The 21,901-nt window shown below is 39.5% G+C and overlaps 1 protein-coding gene across 5 annotated transcripts in view; it reads left to right on the top strand.

Annotated features, from left to right (window-relative positions):
* Window positions 1–21,901, top strand: part of LOC132887037 (collagen alpha-6(VI) chain-like) — a 74,181-nt gene that overhangs the window by 17,734 nt on the left and 34,546 nt on the right. For 2 of the 5 annotated variants that reach the window (XM_060922349.1, XM_060922348.1), the window contains exons 2-10: window positions 4,051–4,092; window positions 4,294–4,486; window positions 8,535–8,622; window positions 11,407–11,991; window positions 12,120–12,698; window positions 15,949–16,566; window positions 17,029–17,589; window positions 17,756–18,313; window positions 21,124–21,699. In XM_060922349.1, the coding sequence (XP_060778332.1) occupies window positions 4,064–4,092; window positions 4,294–4,486; window positions 8,535–8,622; window positions 11,407–11,991; window positions 12,120–12,698; window positions 15,949–16,566; window positions 17,029–17,589; window positions 17,756–18,313; window positions 21,124–21,699 (3,787 nt within the window). In that variant the 5' untranslated portion in view covers window positions 4,051–4,063. Of the gene's footprint in view, window positions 1–4,050; window positions 4,093–4,293; window positions 4,487–7,498; window positions 7,582–8,534; window positions 8,623–11,406; window positions 11,992–12,119; window positions 12,699–15,948; window positions 16,567–17,028; window positions 17,590–17,755; window positions 18,314–21,123; window positions 21,700–21,901 lie in introns of those variants that run through there. The other 3 variants (XM_060922351.1, XM_060922352.1, XM_060922353.1) reach the window with 3 other exon arrangements.

Below are 21,901 nucleotides of genomic sequence, written 5' to 3'. Positions count from 1 at the left end.
TAAGCAGCCTATTGAGCGGGATAGTGTGATTGACTGTGTCAAAGGCCTTGGACAGGTCAATGAACAAGGCAGCACAGCTCATCTTCCTGTCCAGTGCCTTTATAATGTCATTTAAAACCTGTGATGCTGCAGTGATGGTACTATGCTGGGTCCTGAAACCCAACTTTGCCGGACTAAGGATCTCGTGCTGTAACATAAATTCCTTAACCTGGGTGTTTACTAGGGACTCCAGGATCTTAGCAAGAACAGACAATTTTGAAATTGGACGGTAATTATCTAAATTAGCAGGGTCCCCCCCTTTTAAGCAACACGTAGGCTGATTTCCAAACATCTGGTATGATGTTGGAGGAGAGAGATAAATTGAAAATATGTGTGAGAGGTTCTGCGATTATGTCCGCTGCCAATCTTAATAAGGCAGGGTCAAGACCATCAGGACCTACCGATTTGTTGGTGTCAAGTTGTTTGAGGGCCTTGAGTACTGCAGCTGTGGGGATAGCTTCAAAATTAAACCCATCCTGAAAGACAGAAGTATCAGGAAGGGGGGTAGCAAATAAGGGGGTAAGGTCAGCAGTACAAGACTGTTCAAAGAGTTTCCCTGATTTTATGAAATGTTTGTTGAAAAGATTCACAATACTCTCTTTATTGGAAACCTGTTGGGCATCTACAACTATGTGGTGTGGCAGAGCTGTTTCTCGCAAAGGCTGAGCTAATAACTTTATGGTTCCTGGAATACTGATTCATCTGACCAAAATACACATTTCCACTGTGTGATGGTCCATCCCAGATGTTTCTGAGCTTAGAGAAGTCGATGAAATTTCTGGACACAGTTAACATAAGGCTTCCTTTTTGCACAGTCAAGGTTTAACTGGCATTTGTGGCTGTGACTCAGTATTGTATGCTTGACAAAGGTTTGCCAAAGTAATCCCAAGCCCATGTGGTTATATCAGCTATAGATGAATGATGGTTCTTGATGCAGTGCCGTCTGAGGGATCAGAGATAACATATGTTCAGCTTACATACTTGCCAACCCTCCCAATTTCGGCGGGAGGCTCCCGATTTTAGCCTTCGTCTCCCGCCTCCCAATCTCATCTCATCTCATCATCTCTAGCCACTTTATCCTGTTCTACAGGGTCACAGGCAAGCTGGAGCCTATCCCAGCTGACTACGGGTGAAAGGCGGGGTACACCCTGGACAAGTCGCCAGGTCATCACAGGGCTGACACAGACACAGACAACCATTCACACTCACATTCACACCTACGGTCAATTTAGAGCAGGGGTCGGCAACCTTTAACACTCAAAGAGCCATTTGGACCCAGTTTCCACGGAAAAGAAAACACTGAGAGCTGCAAATAACACTGTATATATTAGTTTTTGTTGTTATTATTTTACATTTACACTTTGTATAAACAAGTATAGTGTGTTGCTTATGAAATCCATGAAGTGCTACAGAGAAAATGGAATTTTATTCATGTAATGAAGACATTTTGGACTCTTAAAAAAATAATAAAAAAAACCCCACCAAGTTAAGGGTCTCTTTCAAATGAATTAAAAAGTTGAACTTAAATTATACATGTAGCAAACAAAAAATGCCGTGAGCCGTCATCCTCATATCGCCTTTGGGCTTTTGGGGCATGGAGCCTTGACCTGAATTTAAAAAATAAATTGGAAAAAAAAAGAGCACTTTCACTGAACAATGAAAATTAAATATTTGCAAAATATCTGCATAAATATTTATTTTACCTGGTTAATGGGACTTCTGCTCCTGAACCTCTGTGCACAGTGTCTGCAAATCAGGGCTGTAGGAAGTCACTTTCATCTTTCCGCAGGACTGTAAGCGGTCATCTGGGAGGCGCGAGCGGTGTTTGATTTTAACAAAGTTCATGGTGGAGAATAGCTGCTCACATACGTATGTGGATCCGAAGATCGACAGGACTCCAAATGCATATTTCTTCATGTTTATGTAGGTGTCGGGGATTACATTTCTCCATACTCAGCAGGGCTCGAAATTCGCGGTGGTCCGGTCGCCCGAGGAGACTTAACGAGGAGACTTAATTTGCCATTTGGCGGGTAATTCCTGTCACTAGGCAGCCCGGCTGGCTAGTTGAAAATAAAAAATGAAGCGAAGATTCAGACTAGGGCTGTGCGATATATTGAATATACTCGATATATCTCCGAAAATTCTGTGTGAGATAAATAAAATTATTATATCATAACTATCGAGTATTTTATGGTCATCTACCGACTTGTGTTTGTTGCGTTTGTTTAAAACCTTACTGGTGTTTTTCTCCCTGTCCCTCAGGCAGTAACGTGAGAGGCTGCCTAAGGGTTTAAAAAATAAAAATAAATAAATAATAATAATAATAATAACGTCACGCACTCGCCAACCAATCCCGGGCAACATTTCGGTGTTGAAAGGAACGCGTTGCCAGATTGGGCGGTTTCAAGTGCATTTTGGTGGGTTTTGAACATATTTTGGGATGGAAAACGTCAGCAGTATCTGGCAACACAGCGCTGACTCAGTTCATGCAATCGCTGGTGCTGGATAGGCTACTGTGTAAGATCTGTCAATTTCAGCGACAAATTAAAAATGGAAGCAGACGAATTGGTTCCTAAAAGAACTAGTAAGGGGTCAGTCATCTGGCATTTTTTTTGGATATCGCGAGGAGGACGTGGAACAGCAAATGCCAGTTTGTAAAGTGTGCAAAAAAAAACAGTATCAAAATACTCGGGTCTTGAAATAAATGCACATTAGTCATGAACAATGGTAACTACTCTCTTTTGTGTTATTTTTGATAAAAGTAAAATTCATACATGAACAAATTTTGGCGAGTTGCTTTGGAAGGTAACTAGTCCGGCTGGCTGGTGAAAAAATATGAATTTCGAGCCCTGCTTAGCCTACCTGGGGTTGAAAGTCTTGATAGATGCACAGCGTTTTGGCGGGTATATAGGCTACCGGCTTCCGCAAGTGACGCATATATTGAGAGACGAAAAAAAAAAGTTATAATTTAATTTTAATATTTCAAGATCACAATAATGTTCCACTTTAGAACTACAATAAAAAACAAACTAACAAAAATAAAATGCACTTTAATTGGATACTTATAAAATTTACTTCCCCAAGCCGCAGCATAAGGATGAAAGAGCCGCATGCGGCTCCGGAGCCACGGGTTGCCGACCCCTGATTTAAGGCCAATTTATGCTGACAATGCAGTCCTCGCAGATGGCGTCGCAGATGGCGTCTGCATAGCCCCCCTTCGCAGACGCTCAGCGCGCACCTCCCAAAAATTGTGACCACCGCAGAAGCCTCGCAGACAGCGTCGCAGACAAGAGGGCTCTGATTGGTCCACTCTACATCCGCTGTACATGCACTTCCGCTTCCCTGCTTTCCCAGTTTGGTTTGTTTTCACTACCGCCATTTTTAAAAACACGAGCGAAGATGGAGCAGCACGAAGAGCGGTTGATTGAGGAAGTGAGGAAGTACGTACATCTATACGACTCCAGTTCTAGTCATTATAAGTAACCGGAGGATAAACACTCCACTAACCACACCCACCAACTACTCCTAGCGATTTCGCGACTTCGCGCCCCCTTGCGTTGTGGCGGTGAATAACATCGCGCACGCCTATTACTCCCCACTCAACGATAAATTACAACTGTCTGCGAAAAGCTATCTGCGAAAGCCTTGTCGCAAGAGCATGCAGAGGCCCTTAGAGTCACCAGTTAACATAACCTGCATGTCTTTGGACTGTGGGGGAAACCGGAGCACCCAGAGGAAACCCACGCGGACACGGGGAGAACATGCAAACTCTGCACAGAAAGGCCCTCGCCGGCCCCAGGGCTCGAACCCGGACCTTCTTGCTGTGAGGCGACAGTGCTAACCATAGACATAAACATAGACGCTGCATTCTGCATAGAATCATACGTCATCCTCACCGCCATATTGGATGTGGCAAAGTGGAGATTTTTCAACCGTCTCTGGTATAGCGTCTAGACAGTAGCCGAGAATAAAGATGCCTCATTCATGTGCTGCGTTTAACTGTACCAACAGGTTTACCGTCCAAATGAGATCACATGGGATTACCTTTCACAGGTGAGACTGGAAAAATACTTTTCATTGTATTTGGTCATTATAACGTAATTTTACGAACAGATTTTTCTGACTTTGTGGCTAATATGAAGTCTTGCACATAATAGCCGCTCGGTGAAACCTGTCTCCAAACAACGAAGTATTTCCTTCATAACTACGCTGATTGTTGTTAGTTGCTTAGCTAACTTTTCACATACTATGTAGGTTTCCCAAAAATAAAGACATGAAAAAGCAGTGGGAGACAGCTGTGCGATGGGAAGGGTTTTCTGCTACTCCGTCATCCATGCTCTGCAGTGAACACTTCAGAACGGAGGATTTTGACAGAACAGATCAGACAGTCAGGATCAGAGAGGGAGCTGTTCCTTCAGTCTTCAGTTTCCCAGCTCATCTCCACCGGGTAGGTGTATAGTTATAAGCAGTGAGAATAAGATAATACAGTGCCACACTATGATGAACGTTTTTGAACGTATGATGAATGTTTTTAACCTTTCTGAATGTGAAGGAATCAGTGATGTATTTTGTTTTGGTATGACGTTAGAACCTGGCCGAACTCAGTTTGGCGGTCATTCAGCTCACTTTATTCAACGAGAGTAGGTCTGTGTGGTGACTCAATAAATAAAACAGTAAATTTTTATTTTCATTCACTATTTCCAGTTTTTCCACTATTTCCATCATTTATCATATTCAGTCTTGTAGGTTGGTTATTTTGGCCTTAGGTTTTGGTAGCTTGCTATGGTATGCTGACTGATTAGCTTACCTGAGCTATCTTTGATGCCTGTTTGTTTCCCAAATATATACGTGTGTGTCTTAATGGGTGAATAAAAGTCATCGAGTTAAATATTATTGTAGAAAGGGGCTTTATGAAGTTCAGTCCATTTACTTGCATTGGTTTACGGGGAAGATTTGCCACATCCAATATGGCGGACACTCTGACGTATCCCAGCAACGGGGCCACCAGCTCAATGCGGCATCTATGTTTATATGTCTATGGTGCTAACCACTACACCACCGTGCTGCCCCGCCTCCCAATCCATTTGTTTAAAAACTGGATAATCTCCCGGTTTGGGGAAATCCCTACTGCCAAGTTAAAAATACTCCCGATTATGTCCAATCAGAATCGTATGAGAAACACTGCTGATGTCAACTGATTTTTAACCAATCAACGACCAGAATGACAGTCACTTCCGTAATGTAGGATTCACCCAGGCTGTCCGACATTTTTTACAAGCAGTCATTCATCATGGCCACTAAACCCAATACCAAACAGCAAAAATATGAATGCAAATACCAGGTTGTATGGGAGAATGAATTTCCATGGATAAGCAAATGTTCGACCAGCCAGTTACACATTTTAATGTAAAGATACCTTAAAGCAAAATATAATGGACATTTGAGTGTGAAATTAAACTAGTCTTCCATACCATTTCAGAAGAAAAACTGTACAACTTCTAAAGTGTTTTTAAAGTGAAATTTTTATGACAGAGAATTTGTTTGGTGAGTGTATTTGAATAGTGTGATAGTGTCTTAGTGTTATTTTGAATTTATGTTTGAAAGTGGCGGCACGGTGGTGTAGTGGTTAGCGCTGTCGCCTCACAGCAAGAAGGTCCTGGGTTCGAGCCCCGGGGCCGGCGAGGGCCTTTCTGTGTGGAGTTTGCATGTTCTCCCCGTGTCCGCGTGGGTTTCCTCCGGGTGCTCCGGTTTCCCCCACAGTCCAAAGACATGCAGGTTAGGTTAACTGGCGACTCTAAATTGACCGTAGGTGTGAATGTGAGTGTGAATGGTTGTCTGTGTCTATGTGTCAGCCCTGTGATGACCTGGCGACTTGTCCAGGGTGTACCCCGCCTTTCGCCCGTAGTCAGCTGGGATAGACTCCAGCTTGCCTGCGACCCTGTAGAAGGATAAAGCGGCTTGAGATAATGAGATGAGATGTTTGAAAGTTTACAAGTGAATTATCTGGAAAGTGATTGATTTTGATAGAGTTTTGAGGTTTTAAGTGAAAGATTACTAGTGAGTGTATTTTGGTAGTACTAAAATTTTACATTAAAGTGAATTTCTTTGTGGAGTATATTTTGATAATATGGTAGTATTTATAGTGCCATTTAACTTTCAGTCAAAGTTTGCAAATGAGCAAATTCCTTTGATGCATTCCGAAAGGATTTTGATAGTATTTCTAGTGCTTTTTAAAAATTCTGTTGGAAAGTGTTTAGTGAGAGAGATGCATTTTAGTAGTACTAAGACAGTGCAGTATTTATTTAATTGAGTTGTTACTATTTTGGTTAAATCTTATTAAAATTTTGTTTAATTTATATATGATATTATAATTCTCTGTATTTTTACATGAGCTTACAGAAGGAAAACACATTTGATACAATCCAATAATACTTTCATACACTGTGACTATTTTAAGAAATTATAAACATCATCTACTCATCATAAACTAAAGCATCACTTGTGTTATTTTCTGTGGGTCTCTGTATGTATACAATATTCAGGCATGAGATTTTTCAGCTCAAAATCTGATTTAAGACTTCCCTTTCATTGTCTCATCTCATCTCATTATCTCTAGCCGCTTTATCCTTCTACAGGGTCGCAGGCAAGCTGGAGCCTATCCCAGCTGACTACGGGCGAAAGGCGGGGTACACCCTGGACAAGTCGCCAGGTCATCACAGGGCTGACACATAGACACAGACAACCATTCACACTCACATTCACACCTACGGTCAATTTAGAGTCACCGGTTAACCTAACCTGCATGTCTTTGGACTGTGGGGGAAACCGGAGCACCCGGAGGAAACCCACGCGGACACGGGGAGAACATGCAAACTCCACACAGAAAGGCCCTCGCCGGCCCCGGGGCTTGAACCCAGGACCTTCTTGCTGTGAGGCGACAGCGCTAACCACTACACCACCGTGCCGCCCCCTTTCATTGTTATTATATTAAAATTCAAGACAAGGGTATTATTTCAGATTTTTCACTTTGAGCTCTCTCATGCCTGATACATGAATCCCATAACCTATAGTAATTGATAGAACAATATCAACAATTCAAAAACTCTTTAATTGTATAAATTTCAAATGGTTTTCAATTAATTGGGATCCACTGTTTTTATCGTTTCAACCGCGCATCATACCCTCGTCCAATTGAAAATGTTGTTCACGCACTTTTCTATGCCATGAGAATTTTGAAAAGTTGGCAAGTATGAGCTTAGGGTTGTGCCCTTGCTCCTCAAATACCAGGCCTTTCCTGGATACTGATTTTGTATGAAATCATGATTACAATCACCTGTTGACATCGCCTGTTTCAAATCACATCATTATTTAATTGTTTTACCTCATTACTAGCTGTAAATTGCCCTTGTCCCAACTTTTTTTGGAATGTGTTACAGGCCTGAAACACAGGAAGGTATGCATATATCAAATGAAATGAAGTTGACCAGACAGCACATGAAATATCCTGGGGTTCATTCTGTCTGCAATGAAATACAAGTCAGAGTAAATTTAAAAATCACTACTTTGTTTAATATTTGTATTTTCTGTACTGTCCCAAATTTTCTGATTTGGGAATATATATATATATATATATATATATATATATATATATATATATATATATATATATATATATATAATCTTGTTGATTTTTTTCATTAAAAAGAAGTATTAAAATTATTTCCTGCAAATGTTAATGCACAGGTACATTTTGATTTTAAATAAAATATATTTTAAACCAAAGTGTGTGTGTATTGATTTAAAATATATTTTATTTTAAATCAAAATGTACCTGTGCATTAACGTTTGCAGGAAATAATTTTAATAGTTTGCTGCAAAGGCTGTTTACTTCTTTTCAATTCAAAAATCAACTAGATAAGTTATTCAACCACGGGTGCACAAATTTTTGTTTATAGCAGTAAGGGGCCATGAGTAAGAATACACACATAGTGTTTTAAAGCATATAATAAATAAATAAACAAACAAACATATAAATAAATAAACCTTGAACTTGACATTGAACTTGTTAGCAATTTAGCTGGACCTCTCCACAAGCATTTCAGTATAGGGTCTTTACATACACTCTAAAAAATAATGGGGCCAGTACCGGTTCTTCAGGGCGATGCCATAGAAGAACCTTTTTCAGGGCTTCAAAGAACCGTTCATGCAACAGTTCTTTAAAGAACCATTTAAACCATTTGTTTGAGCAGTGAAGACAGATTTGTGTAAACATAGCCTATGTGCATTGACCAGCAAATGGTAAGAGAATGCCAGGATCTGAAGAACCATTTCCAATGTGAAGAACCTTTCGTATAATGTAATGGTTCATCACAAAGTTTTGACTCTCCATGGAACCATCCAGAGATTTGAAGAACCACTGAAGCACCTTTATTTTTTAGAGTGTAGTGTGTAAATCATGTAGATGTATTTCTAATTGTTCTGTATTTATCCATTAGATCACCGAGGCCATGGGAAAACTAAAAGCATTGCTGCTGCTCTTTATTTTAGCATCAAGTTTTCTTGTGAGCAGTACACAAAAAACAGGTAAGCACCCTACACATGTATTTATGTAACTTGGGTTAAACATTGGTGGGAGAGGGTATGGGAGATGGAAAGGGGTGTCAAAAAATTATACAATAAGTAATTTTTTAACTATAGGTATCATTTTGTCTTACTTATATGAGTAACTACTGTTTTAAACAAAACTATATTAATTATTTAGTAATTTACAATTTCAAATCGCTTAGGCAGCCACCATTTTATTATGTGGAAATTTATCATAAACTCGTATTACATCTTTGGCAGCTTCAGAATTATACTATGTATTCATGTGTGCATATGTACAAGATTAGAATTTCTGTAATTGTTCCTGTCAGTTCAAACCAGTCTGGCCATTCTCCACTGTGCACTCTCATCAACAAGATATTTCTGCCTACAGGACTCCTGCTGCATATGAAATGTTACATGAGTAAAAATAAAAACAATTCATTAATAACTTCTTATTAACTGAGCACGAGGTCTTTAAAGGAAAATATCAGACCAAGGTCTTGACAGTACGGCCTGAGCTATAGGTGAGGTCCGTACAAAAAGATTGAGGTCTGATAGTTTCCTGAAAAGACTGAGCAAGCGAAGTTAATAAGGAGTTTATTATATGGCTTTTTTATTTCTAAGATTAAAATAGATTGTCATTATGATGAGGTGTGACGCTACTTTTAGCCAAATCATATTTGTAACATAGTTGAGTCACGCATGCAAAATAAATCGCTAGTGGTTTCAAAACTGAATTTCTTTTAGCGGTTAGCAGTTTCTGAATGCTCTTCATTGCTCATTTTTTGAATAACTCAGTGACTCTTGTTTGTTGTTTGTGTTTCGGCTGTTTTTAATTCTGTTTTGATTTCCATTTCATCTTTTTTGTCGTTTTGTTTTTTTCAACATTGAAAGCCGCCGCCTTGGAACAAAAGTCTGTAATCGCCCACGGGCATTACAGGAAAATACTATCTGCCAAGGAGCCAATCAGAGTGTACAATTTTACCGGAAGTAGCTCGTGCCATATAATAAAATGCATTATCCACTTACTGTAATGCTAAATGTATACTTGCAACTTTGCTGCAGCAAATTTCTGCTTTTATTGCAACCAAAGGTGAATTTTATGCAGGTGAATGGAGATACTAAAATTTGTTTCATTAATTTGGGAAAGGATTCCCTTTAGTCAAAACCATATTCAAGCAAACAGCTCAGACATGGGAACTGATTGCATGTGACTACAAAATACGCAAGTGGACACATATGCCGCTTTTCCACTACAAACGCGGCTGAGCCGTGCCGTGCCGAGTCGAGCTGAGTCGAGCTGAGTGGGGCTGTTGGAGTTGCATTTCGACTACAACCGCGCTGAACCGTGCTGGCTGGAAGTGGGTGGACACATTGGGTGGAGTTAGCGAAAGTGGGTGGACGTCACGTGATGTCGTTAAGCAGCGCAAACAGTGACATCAGTGACAGTGGCGGAACAAGTCAGAGCCGGGCCGGGGGCGGGGCAAATGACCGGGCCCTTTATTAAAGCTTATCATAACATCGTTTTAGGCTACAAAATGTCCGCAACTGCGGTGTTTACCAATTTCAACACTACCGGGTGCAACTATGTTATTTAGTACATCAAGTCCTTCAAACGAACATGTAATTCAGAAACAAAAAACATTAGGATACTGTACATGGCTCATAATAAAACATCAATAGCCTATACTGCGCACATTATTTGAAGGGCATACGAATGAGCGCTCAGAGGTTGCAACGCTGACAGGAAGAGTCAGAAATAAAAGGAGGGCGGTGCAAACCTCACTGAATGCACTGTGTTTACCAATTTCAACACTCCGGGGTGCAACTATGTTATTTTGTATATTAAGTCCTTCAAACGAACATGTAACTCAAACAAAAAAACATTCGGCGACATACTGTACATGGCTCATAATAAAACATCAATAGCCTACTGCGCGCATTATTTGAAGGGCATACGACGAGCCTTGCGCTCCGCGAACTCGTCCACGATGCTCTGTATGTCACTGATTCAGTGAGCTTTTAAGCGGTAGTCTCACGACCCGAATAGTAAACAATAAACATGGAGGACATGGAGTCGTTAGTGTTGCTGGTCTCGGTGCTGTGGCTTGTTGTCACCGACAACGCGGACAGATACTGGCAAAAGCGTATAGATGAGGCGAGGCGCATAAGGCTTCAGAAATTCTCGTAATTCATAATTATTCTTCTTCCGGGTTTGCGGTGTTTACAGATCCCAGCGCGCTCGCGGGGCGTGTGTGGGTATGTGAGGACACTCCTCCTCACCAATCAGTGCACAGGGGAGTGTCTGCTCACGCCCCCAACCTCAGTCAGCACGGTTTGGCTCGCTTCAGCCCTACCCCAAAACGGTGCGAGTTTTAGGGGCTAAGCGGGGCTGAAACGAGCTGAGTCGTGCTGGTTTTTGGTAGTCGAAACGCGAGCCGTGTCGGGCTGAAGTGAGCTGAAGCGAGCTGAAGCGAGCTGAAAAAGGGTAGTGGAAAAGGGCCATTACTGTCCAGAAAATTTGCACACATAACTCTAACTGGACTGTGAGGCACATTCAACTTACATAGCCTGCTATTTAAAAACATCTTCATAATATTCCAATATTAACTATACTATTAGTAATTAAGTACTAATTAAGTATTGTGAGGACTTTAGTTGTGAAAAAGAATTTTTGACCAGATCTTTCTTGTTTTTTGCACTCATGAGTTTATATAACTAAACTGTTTAGCCAAGTAAATTATAACATTAAATAATATGTTCTTCTGTTTTTATTTCCAGGGTGCAAGGCTAGTTTGGCTGACATTGTGTTCCTTGTGGATAGCTCCAGTAACATTGGTGATGAAAACTTCCTGAGGGTGAAGAAGTTCCTGCACACATTCATAGAGGGTCTTGATGTTCAGCCTGATAAAGTCAAAGTAGGATTGGCACAGTTTAGTGATGCACCTCAACAGGAGTTCCTGTTGGGAAAGTATGTAGACAAAGAAGATCTGCTGGAGAAGGTAGACAAACTCACGTACCTAAGGGGAGGCACTAAAACAGGAAAAGCTCTCAGTTTTATCCAAAATAATTACTTCACAGAATCAGGTGGCAGTCGGATCAGTCAGAATGTGCCTCAGGTTGCTGTGGTGATCACAGATGGTGTCTCAGCTAATGAAACAAAGAGTCCAGCCATGGCCTTACGGAAAAAGGGGGTGTTAATCTTCACCATTGGGGTTGGTGCAGCCAACATTATGGCACTGCAGTCCATTGCTAACAAACCACATCAGCATTTTTTAATGTACTTCACTAACTATGAGGAGCTGCTGAAAGCAACCACCAGCACAATAGACCGAGTGTGTATTTTTGTGGAGACCCAGCAGCAAGGTAATGTTGTACTTACTATTTCATATATACTATACCTGGCGAATAATTATCCACTTTAATAATATCATGTTGCAGTCCACCACGACTGAAACCAGTTATTTCACTGTTTTTATTGTTATCTCTTTCAGCTCTAGAGCCAAAGTTTGCAGACGTGTTGGTGTTGGTGGACAGCTCACTTGAACAAGCCCAGTTCAAAAAAGTGTTACAGTTCCTCATTCGCCTTGTCACTCAACTTAAAATGGCAAGCACATCTAATCGGATGGCTTTGGCTCAGTTTCATGAAAATGTTTTAGAGGAATTTCATTTTGATGCTTACAAAACTAGAAATGATTTAATTGCACTCATCCGCAAATTTCGACTTGGAGGCACCGGGCAACGCAAGCTTGGAGCGGCAATGGATTTTGTGCGCACCCACTTCTTCACCAGTTTAACAGGCCGCCGAATTGCTCAGGGCTACAAGCAATACCTGCTGGTAATAAGCAAAGGAGAATCAGATGACAATATACATAGAGCAATTCGTTCATTAAAGGATGAGGACGTGACTCTTGTCAGTATTGACTTCAACAAAGAGCAAGAAACTGATCCACAAAGGCATATGATTGCACCACCAGAAAGAACCATCTATGCGGAAACAAAAACTCCTCTAGAAATAGCACAAAATGCAGTGACTATCATTGAAACTGAGGAAAAGTTTGAAGTAACCGGAGGTCAGTTAGTTTTTTTTTCTGATTAAGAAAATATGACAAAATATTAAAATGAAATGTAAACTATTTAAATGTGATATTTCAATGTAAACATCAATTTTAATACATATGAAATGATATGTATATGTAAAAGTAGAAATGCATATTACCTTTCCTTAATTAAGATTCAAGATTGTTTTATTGTCATTGTGTAAGATACACAACAAAATTCAGCAGCACATAATGTTTTTCTGTCGTGCTTAAAATGTGAAAATTAAGTAAAATTCTAGATATATTTACCCATGTTGAAATTCTTGAACTTTAACACTTAATTTAACCTAGAAAGACCATGTTAAATACCAATCAGCTATGGATCAGTTTGGTGAAGATCTTTCAGTGGAATTTCATTTTGACACTTACAAAACTAAAAATGAAGCAATTGCACTCATCTGCAAATACCGACTCAAAGGCACTGGGTAACGCAAGCTTGAAAAGGCAATGGATTATGTGTGCACTCAAGTCCTCACCAGTGCAGCAGGTAGCTAAATTACTCAGGGCAATAAGCAATACCTGCTGGTAATAAGCAAAGAAGAATTGGATGACAATGTACTTAGAGCAGTTCGTGCACTAATGCACGAGGAAGTGACTCTTGTCAGTGTTGATTTCAACAAAGAAGAATTCAACCTGGCATTTTCACTTACTGAAAATGGAACATCTGGTCTATGTTGCTCTCCTGGACAGAGAGTACATAGCTCACAGGGTGTTCCTTTTGTCTATGCTGCAAAAAATAAAAATGCCTTAAAAATAACACAAGATATGACTACTATCTTTGAAATGAAGCAAACTGTCAAAGTAACTGGAGGTCAATTTGGCTGTATTTTTAAAAATGGCAAAATAATTTAATTACAGTTACAATTACATCTCAATTACAGTTATGTAAGCAGCAATTTTCTATAGAATACACATTACTGTTCCAAAATTAATCAATATTGATCCTATAGTACTTTAGAAAATGTCAAATGTGAAAATGCCAGGTAAATTTTTTACCACTGTTATTAAAATTCTTTAGAAGAAACCCACATACTGTATACAGTAGGAGGTAGCACATTAAAATCCCGAGTGTAGCATTAGACTTATCTAGACTAGGAATTTGAACAGGGAAGCTAATCAAGCAGTATCACCTGAGCAAGAGTACTGTTGTATCGAATATCAGCTCTGAATATACCTGTGTACAGCCAATTCACGGCCATGCTGATATTCAGTACAACAGTATAACTGCAGGAGTAATATTCCTTTTATACAACAGTTCTATAAGCAAGAAATTGATAGCAAGAAACTCACATTTCAGAGACAATATGGGCAAATATTTTGTTTATTTTCACTCTGTCAAAGAAAATAGTTCCCAAACAAGTCACAGTTGTGTACGTTGCACACAGACTGTCTGACAGTGCACAGTAAACAGAGTAATGATTTCAATGTAATAAACTCTTGCTAGAATTGGAAATTTACGTCGAAAAACAGATAAGTGGAGTAATACAAACCGTTAAATGTTCCACTGCTGCTGCAGTGGTGCTTGAAAGTTTGTGAACCCTTTAGAATTTTCTATATTTCTGCATAAATATGATCTAAAACATCATCAGATTTTCACACAAGTCCTAAAAGTAGATAAAGAGAACCCAGTTAAACAAATGAGACAAAAATATTATACTTGGTCGTTTATTTATTGAGGAAAATGATCCAATATTACATATATGTGAGTGGCAAAAGTATGTGAACCTTTGCTTTCAGTATCTGGTGTGACCCTCATGTGCAGCAATAACTGCAACTAAACATTTCTGGTAACTGTTGATCAGTCCAGTGTGGCTTGGAGGAATTTTAGCCCACTCCTCTGTACAGAACAGCTTCAGCTCTGGGATGTTGGTGGGTTTCCTCACATGAACTGCTCGCTTCAGGTCCTTCCACAACATTTCGGTTGGATTAAGGTCAGAACTTTGACTTAGTCATTCCAAAAGATTAACTTTATTCTTCTTTAACCATTCTTTGGTAGAACGACTTGTGTGCATGGGGTCGTTGTCTTGTTGCATAACCCACCTTCTCTTGAGATTCAGTTCATGGACAGATGTCCTGACATTTTCCTTTAGAATTTGCTGGTATAATTCAGAATTCATTGTCCTATCAGTGATGGCAAGCCGTCCTGGCCCAGATGCAGGAAAACAGGCCCAAACCATGATACTACCACCACCATGTTACACAGATGGGATAAGGTTCTTATGCTGGAATGCAGTGTTTTCTTTTCTCCAAACATAACGCTTCTCATTTAACCCAAAAAGTTCTATTTTGGTCTCATCCATCCACAAAACATTTTTCCAATAGCCTTCTGGCTTGTCCACGTGATCTTTAGCAAACTGCAGACGAGCAGCAATGTTCTTTTTGGATAGCAGTGGCTTTCTCCTTGCAACCCTGCCATGCACACCATTGTTGTTGTTCAGTGTTCTCCTGATGGTGGACTCATGAACATTAACATTCGGCAATGTGAGAGAGGCCTTCAGTTGCTTAGAAGTTACCCTGGGGGTCCTTTGTGACCTCGACGACTATTACACGCCTTGCTCTTGGAGTGATCTTTGTTGGTGGACCACTCCTGGGGAGGGTAACAATGGTCTTGAATTTCTAACATTTGTACACAATCTGTCTGACTGTGGATTGGTGGAGTCCAAACTCTTTAGAGATGGTTTTGTAACCTTTTCCAGCCTGATGAGCATCAACGCTTTTTCTGAGGTCCTTAGAAATCTCATTTGTTTGTGCCATGATACACTTCCACAAACATGTGTTGTGAAGATCAGAATTTGATAGATCCCTGTTCTTTAAATAAAATGGTGCCCACTCACACCTGATTGTCATCCCATTGATTGAAAACACCTGACTCTAATTTCACCTTCAAATTAACTGCTAATCCTAGAGGTTCACATACTTTTGCCACTCACAGATAGGTAATATTGGATCATTTTCCTCAATAAATAAATGACCACATATAATATTTTGTCTCATTTGTTTAACTGGGTTCTCTTTATCTACTTTTAGAACTTGTGTGAAAATCTGATGATGTTTTAGATCATATTTATGCAAAAATATAGAAAATTCTAAAGGGTTCACAAACTTTCAAGCACCACTGTACCTCTGTTTGGTACCTGATCAAAATTAACATGATTCACAGGGGGGGAAAAAGAACTAGATTCATATTAAAATTATATATATGTTTCTCTTTTTTGTGTCACAGATTGCAAGGCAGCTCCAGTGGCCGATATAGTGTTTATTGTGGATGTGTCAGACAGCACCAATATTTCAAACTTCAGACTGGTCCGTGACTTTCTCCACCGCATGATTAATGGCCTGGAGATAATGCCTAACAGTGTGCGGGTGGGAATGGTGTTGTACAGTGACACACCCACAGCTGACTTCTACCTGAACACTTTTGATGACAAAGAAGAAATCCTGCAGTACATTAAACTTTTGCCCTTTGGGGGTGGGGAATGCAAAATTAGCAAGGCCCTGGAGTTTGCAAAAGAGAAAGTCTTCACCAAGGCGATGGGCAGCCGGCGTGCTTTAGGAGTGCAGCAGATTGCTGTGGTCATAACAGAGGAAGGCTCCTTGGATGATGCCGCATATCAGGCTGCAGAGCTAAGGCGCAGTGGGGTTCAGGTCTATGTCTTGGGAATCACACAAGATAAAGTGAAACAGCTGAAAGAGATTGCATCTTATCCTTTCAAAAGGTTTGTGTTTAATGTGGAGAGCATTCTTAAGCTTAATACAATGGAAAAAATACTGAGGAAGACTCTGTGTAACAATGTGGTCCGTTCAACGGTTGACAAGTCCATTAGATACACGTTAAAGCAAGGTAAGACATTACACTTTCAACCACATATATTTTAATAGCTTCAATTCACTGTAATCAGAACTCAGTCAATTTTCCTTGGTTCTAATCTAAACACTTTCCAGTGCTTCAGCTCAGAAAAATATAGAGAGCAAGGTCATATTTAAATGGCTAGTCTCTATCACAATGGTAAAACTGGGCTGAAAATGAATGGATATATGTCACAAATTTAAACTTACAAAGCTGCTAAAACACATTTTCAGAACTCAAAAGCTATATATCATAAATTCAAGTTTTATCAAGTAGAAAATGATATAAAGGGAAATCTGGAATCAATCACTTTTGCATGTTGGCAGTCAGGTTGAGTTCTGAGTGCAATGAACTGCAGCATTATTATAAGAGTTAAGCTTATCTACTGGGATTAATTTTTGAACACCCACGTCAATCAATCCTGTACATAATATTTTAAACATATTACAATTTTAGGATGTATCCAGACAGAAGAAGCAGACATCTATTTCCTCATTGACCATTCGGAGAGCATTCATCAATCAGACTTTAAGGACATGAAAAAGTTCATTCTTGAGTTTCTGCTCATGTTTACTATTGGACCAACACAGGTCCGGGTGGGTGTGGTGAAATTTGCAAGTGAACCCACACTAGAGTTTAAATTGAATGAGTATAATGACAGAGCCTCTCTTGAAAGAGCTGTGGACAGCATTCTGCAGATAGGTGGAGGGACAGAGACAGGACGGGCTCTGTCTTTCATGCCCAAACTTTTTAAGGAGGCTGTAGACACTCGTGGCACAAAGGTTCAAGAGATTCTCATTGTCATTACTGATGGAAAGTCCCAGGATGAAGTGAAAGAGCCAGCAGCAGAGCTGAGAGCACAGGGGGTGACCATCTATGCCATTGGAGTCAAAGACGCAAATGAACAGGAGCTCCTTGAGATAGCAAATGACCAAAAGAAGATGTATTTTGTCACCAACTACGATGCACTGAAACCACTCAAGAATGAAATTGTTACTGACATTTGTTCAGATAAGGGTAAGGGTGTCAAATGTGCATTTAATTATAATTTTTATCACATTTAACTCAATAAATTCAAGCTTTCAGTGAAAGCAAAAAAATTGTATATTATTTTATTTATAATGTTAATTAAAAAATGCCTTTCTGGATTATGTTAACTATCAAGTATTATCCTTTTTCATAGCCTGCAAGAACATGTTGGCAGATGTTATCTTTTTGATTGATGGTTCATGGAGCATTGACCCTGAGGACTTCTCAAAGATGAAGAAATTTATGAATACCATAATTTCCAAGTCTATAATTGGCAAGGATAGTGTACAAGTCGGAGTAGTGCAGTTCAGCTCACACTCAAAAGCTGAATTTGCCCTCAACACATTTTCTGACAAACATCAAATGCAGCAGGCCATTAATAATACACAGCAGCTGCGCAGTGGCACTATGACTGGGTCTGCACTCCAATTTGTGGCAACGTACTTTAATCCACCAGAAGGGGGTCGTCCCAGCACTCCACAGATCCTCATTGTGATCACGGATGGTGAATCTCAGGATGCTGTTGCTCAGCCTGCAAAACTCCTCAGAGAGAAGGGAATTACAATATACTCTATAGGAGTACTTAATGCTAACAGGACACAACTAAGAGAGATCAGCGGAACTCAGGACAATGTTTATATTGAAAGAGATTTTGACTCATTGGACTTCCTCGATAAAGATCTCTTGCTTAAGATCTGCACTTCTGTTGATGGTGAGTCATGCTAACATAATTTCATGTACATCATTTACATCATGATTTACATTCACACATACATCATGAACATTCTTTCACAGCTTTTATTTAATTTGTGTTTCTCAATGGTTCTTTAGATTCTTAACAATTCTAGTTTCCTAGAAGTGATTCTGCATAGAACCTTCTGAAATAGGAACGAACTTAAATAGGGTATTAAATGGGAACTTTTTTTTAAGAGTGAGAATATATTTTCTTTACATATGGAGAATATATACCGTAGACCATGGTAAACTAAAGGCAATGTCTATTTCGTCATCATACAGCCTAAAATGGAAATAGTAAATATGAAAACGTTGACAATAGCCAGTTAGCCACAGACATAGAAAATAAAAAAAATTTTACATTCCGCTTCTGTACAACACTGCAAAACAGCACTTTTTTTAAAAAAAAATGTATTTATTATTTATTTATTTTAGAAATGTGAGTATGTGAGATTCTATTCTGTTTATGGTTTGCAGACAAAAATAAAACTGTGACGTTTTATTCTTTGTAAACCATGATTTTTTTTAGCTTTATTTGTTGTTCATATGTTCAGTGCCCTCCATGATTATTGACACCCCTTGTAAAGATTAATTTTAAAAATGTGTGAGAAAAAAATCGACCTTTAGTTTCATCTCACACTGGAAAAAAATTAGAAAAATCCAACCTTTATTTGAAATAAACTTATTCAGAGAAAAACAAATCCCTCATCAAGAAATAATTATTTTCAACAAAAACGTATGTGCCGGGGCGGCACGGTGGTGTAGCGGTTAGCACTATCGCCTCACAGCAAGAAGGTCCGGGTTAGAGCCCCGTGGCCAGCGAGGGCCTTTCTGTGCGGAGTTTGCATGTTCTCCCCATGTCCGCATGGGTTTCCTCCGGGTGCTCTGGTTTCCCCCACAGTCCAAAGACATGCAGGTTAGGTTAACTGGTGACTCTAAATTGACCATAGGTGTGAATGTGAGTGTGAATGATTGTCTGTGTCTATGTGTCAGCCCTGTGATGACCTGGCGACTTGTCCAGGGTGTACCCCGCCTTTCGCCCGTAGTCAGTTGGGATAGGCTCCAGCTTGCCTGCGACCCTGTAGAACAGGATAAAGCGGCTAGAGATAATGAGATGAGATGACATATGTGCCACTATTACTGGCACCCCAACATTTAATAATTTGTACAACCTCCTTTTGCCAGTAAAACAGCACTGAGTCTTCTTCTACAACATTTTATAAGATTAGAGATACAGAGCAGGGAATCTAAGACCATTCCTCTTTACACAGTCTCTCCAGATCATCCAGGGTCCAAGTCCCTCTCTGGTGCACTCTGCTCCTCAGCTCTCCCCCCAGGTTTTCAATGAGGTTCGGGTCAGGGGACTGAGATGGCTATGGCAGAAGCTTGATTTTGTAGTCAGCGAACCATTTTTGTGTTGATTTGGACATATATTTCAGATCATTATCCTGCTGGAAGATCCAGTGTGGACCCAGTTTTAGTTTCCTGGCAAAGGCAGCCAGATTTTGATTTAAAATACCCTGGCACTGTATTTCATGGAGTCTATGATGCCATGTAACCTAACAAGGTTTCCAGGGCCTTTGGAGGAAAAACAGCCCCAGAACATCACAGAACTTCCACCATATTTTACAGTTGGGATTGGGTTCTTTTCATTAAAGCCATCCTTCTTTTTGTGCCAAAACCACCATGAGTGTTTATTTCCAAAAAGCTCAATTTTGGTTACATCAGACCATAGAACATGGTTCCAGTCAGAGCTGTAGTAATGTTTCTCTAACTTTAGGTGCTTTAGTGGTAAACTGACAGAAAAGGCTTTTTTTTCTGGCATACTTTCCAAATAACCTGTGGGCATGGAGCTGGTGTCTGATGATGGTTTTAGAGACTTGGAAACCCCAAGATTTTAAGATTTTACTTTTTCTTTTTGTAATTCACCAATAGTGATCCTTGGAGATTTTTTTTTTGCTTCTCTTACCATCCTCCTAACTGTACATGAGAGAAAAATAAACTTGGGTCCTCTTCCCGACAAGTTTGTAACAGTTCCAATTGGTGTCCACTTATTATTATTATTATTATTATTATTATTATTATTATTATTATTATCCTAACAGTAGAAATGGGCATTTTTGGGAGAGTAGCAATTTTTTTTTTGAACCATTCCCTGGCCTGTGAAGGTTAACACACTTCTCCTTCATTTGGTTTGTGTGTTCTCTTATCTTTCCCATGTTGATGGATGATTAAAGGAATTTGGCCTCTATGTCACCTCATATTTGTACCCCAGTTAATCAGGAAGTCATGGATTACAGCTTGAAAGTTCCTACACACTCCAATCAACTCAAAATTATACTATTTAAATGGGAAACATGCTTCACTTACGTTCTGTTCACTATAATTTCCAGGGGTGCCAATAGTAGTGGCACATGTGTTTTTGTTAAAAATAGTTGTTTCTTGATGATGGATTGTTTTACTCTGAATAACTTTATTTCAATTAAAGGTTGAATTTTTATCATTTTTTGAATGTGAGATGAAGCTACTTCACCAAAAGGTGGATTTTTTTTCTAAAACAACCCCTTCCCCTTTTCTTTTTAAACTAATCTGTACAAGGGGTGCCAGTAAACACGGAGGGCACTGGCAATATACTGTATGTAATGAATAATTAGATATAATAAATGTTATGCTATGTTAAGAGAAATGATAGATAAATATTTAGACAGTTTTCTTTTTATGTGACAGATTTATTTAAATGGTCTACTTGTTAACTGTCCTGATTTTGCATGACTTGTTTCTTTTTAGATTGCCAGAAATCACAGGTAGCAGATGTTGTCTTCTTAGTGGATGATTCCACCAGCATTACTTCTGATGGCTTTAAAAGTATGAAGTTCTTCATGAACTCGGTGGTGAATGCCACACAGGTTGGAAAAGACAGTGTCCGTTTTTGTACTATTCTTTACTCTGACACACCTGAGACCAAATTTCCCCTTAATCAATACTATAGTAAACGAGAAGTGCGGGATGCTATCAGTCGTCTAAAACATTACGGTGGAAACACATACACATCCAAGGCACTACGTTACTCGCTGGACTACTTTAATGAAGATAATGGTGGGAGAGGTGCAAAAGGTGTCCCACAGATGCTGTTTGTCATCACAGATGGTCAGGCCACAGATACATATGATTTACCCGAAGCTGCTGATAAGCTTCACAAATCTGGAATTAGTGTTTATGGCATTGGAGTGGCCAATGCAAAAACAAGTGAGCTAGAAACAATAACCAAAGACATAACCAAGGTTTACCAGGTTGGTGACTTTGAAGCTTTGAAGGCCCTGCAACAAAACATTTCCAGTGTGATCTGCAATAACACAAAACCAGGTAATTCCATAACGTTATCAAATCAGCACTACAAACTAAGACTTTAAGTTTAAAATTTGTATTTTACTTTAAGGTTAACTGAACTAGGAAAGTGTGCATATTTAAGCAGCAGTTGTTGGTAATTGCTGCTACTCAAGTCAGAATCATTTCAAATGTTAGAAATCAACCAGAATAAAATATTTTCCGTTTTCTCCAAGGTGAA

Source organism: Neoarius graeffei, chromosome 5 (genome assembly GCF_027579695.1).
Source record: "Neoarius graeffei isolate fNeoGra1 chromosome 5, fNeoGra1.pri, whole genome shotgun sequence".
Taxonomy (NCBI): Eukaryota; Metazoa; Chordata; class Actinopteri; order Siluriformes; family Ariidae; genus Neoarius; species Neoarius graeffei.
The sequence above is the reverse complement of the archived record's forward strand: the minus strand, read 5'-3'. Positions and strand labels throughout refer to the sequence as shown.